Source organism: Cucurbita moschata, unplaced genomic scaffold (assembly GCF_002738365.1).
Source record: "Cucurbita moschata cultivar Rifu unplaced genomic scaffold, Cmos_1.0 Cmo_Scf00021, whole genome shotgun sequence".
NCBI lineage: Eukaryota > Viridiplantae > Streptophyta > Magnoliopsida > Cucurbitales > Cucurbitaceae > Cucurbita > Cucurbita moschata.
In genome coordinates, this window is record NW_019268537.1 from 1596227 (window position 1) to 1598377 (window position 2151).

A 2151-nucleotide genomic window follows, 5' to 3' on the forward strand; every position below is an offset into this window, starting at 1 on the left:
GGGGGGGGGGGGGGGGGGTTGGGTTATCGTCAGAATTAAGCGAAAACACAAAACAGTAATAAAAAGTGGGCATGGAAATCACGTGTCTGAGTTATTTGCTCGAGGACAAACTTTACAGAATCGCCGCATCTATGAACTTTTTGTCGAAAGTTTTATCTATTCGAGAGGACAAAAAAAGGAGCCCTCAATCGTGTAAAAAAAGCTAGCTGAATTAGGTAAAAAAAAGAAAATGCAGGACGGCACGCAAAAATATCACATGGTTAGCCCCTCTGGACACATTAATTTCAAATGCTGACAAAGCCAATCAAACAATAATAAGGTAGCCAATATACAAAACCAAATAGTAGTAGGGATTTTGGTTGTGTGAAATACGAGTATAATTATTATGTTATTTGAAATATTTTTTTTGAAGTAGTATCAAAAGTCCAAAATCTTTTCCAAAGCATTAAAAAATCAACAGAACACTCGTTACCAGAAACGACAGCCATGCCTACAACATTAGACAGCTAATGGAAAAGTCCCAATTTCAGATGTTCATCATTTCATCCACTGAATGTTTTTCTAGTGAGATAGAGATCAGAGATGCAAGGAATATATTGGGCATAATATTATATTAAAATGTCATAGTTCAGGACTAACCATTGAGCAAGGCTTGACCGAATGAGCTTCGACGAGCAGTCGGAAACTCGTGTGGGACTGTGGAAAGTTTGTCATCTTTTTTAATGGCCGATGCTCTCCTTGAAGTAAAAGGGAGAATCAGAGAGTGAGAGCTAAGTCGTTGCTGCTGCGGTGGCGGCTGCTCGTCTTTCTTCTCGTCAGCCACCGTGGGCAGCAGCGGTTTTGTCGCAGAAGCTAATGTCTCAGAAGTGTGCCTTCGGGTTAACGAAGAGGACAGGAATGAGCTGCCCCATCCAGTTAAAGATGACGTTCCCAACATCCCGATTTTAGGCGATGGGACACTGCCCAGCATATCCATTGACTGTCTGAAACATACAATTAATAGGCCCCAAATTCAGCGTTACCAAAAGCTCGTAGAGCATATCAATCAAACTCTAGCTTACAGTATTGTATACAAACAAATTTAAACTCAAAATTTTGTACTTTAGTTATTTAAACTTCCAATTTCCTTCTTTTGTTAACTTACTTAAATTAAAAAAAAAAATTATTTAACTAATTAGATACAGGATTGGGATTATAAAATTCTAGTTTTTCTTAATGTCAAATATGTACAGGAAATTCATAACTGTTTATACATATAATTAAAAGTTTCAATGTATTAAACGGTTTTTTGAAGTATATGAACTTATTGAATAAAAAATTAAAAGTTTAGTTATCATAAGCACACTTAAAAATTTTATTCTCACATTACTAGAGTAAAAAAATGAATATATAAAAAATTTCGAGTGCGATCAAATGAGTTAAAGATAGGATGTCATCCAAAAAACTAATCAAATATATTATTAGCATCCGTACTAACTTTATGAATCAAAATATAGGCAATTTGAGTAAAATAAGATTTATTTCAATCTCGAGTTTGATTGTAATGCTAAAAAGTGATTTCTAGCGCAAATTTAGAAATCCAAAAGATAAAAAAGAAAAAATATGAAATGACCTCCCATTTTGTGTTGTCGGAAGAACTTTTTTGTAACAGAAACAAAACCAACTAAAACGACATGTACAAAGCGTGATCGAATCGAGAATATTTTCTAATCAAACGAACGGATCGACGGAGTCTCAAACAGATAGATCAGATATTCATAGAGAAGTAAGTAAAAGGAACAAACAAAACGCACAGAAGCGAGGGCATTAATTTATTGATATGAAGAAAGAGATTGATACCTGTAACTTTGAGGCCAAGCGGTGGTGTATGAATTAGGCTTGCTCCGTCTCTGATTTTCAGTCGAAGCATCGGAAGAATCCGAATCGTTTCCATCGTCTTTATCTTTATGCATTACATTCTCCGGATTCTCTTCGTCTTCACTCTCATACAAAAAACTCTGTTCCGAAACAGAACTCTTCATCCTCTCCGTCCTCCAATCTTTCCGTTCTCCTTACAGTACACTCCACAGAGCACGAACAACCTAGAGATCGAACCAACAGAAACAAAAAAAAAAAAAAAAAAAAAAAAAAAAAAAAAAAAAAAAAAAAAAA

The 2151-nt window shown here is 35.2% G+C and overlaps 1 protein-coding gene across 2 annotated transcripts in view; it reads right to left on the reverse strand.

The window, feature by feature from the left end:
- The window catches only part of LOC111458399 (amino acid transporter AVT1C-like), an 8559-nt gene that overhangs the window by 5885 nt on the left and 523 nt on the right, over positions 1 to 2151 (reverse strand). For both annotated transcript variants that reach the window (XM_023101044.1, XM_023101045.1), the window contains exons 2-3: positions 1840 to 2081; positions 640 to 983 (exon numbers count right to left, since the gene is read on the reverse strand). In XM_023101044.1, coding sequence (XP_022956812.1) covers positions 640 to 983; positions 1840 to 2021 — 526 coding nt within the window. In that variant the 5' untranslated portion in view covers positions 2022 to 2081. The remainder of the gene's footprint in view (positions 1 to 639; positions 984 to 1839; positions 2082 to 2151) is intronic.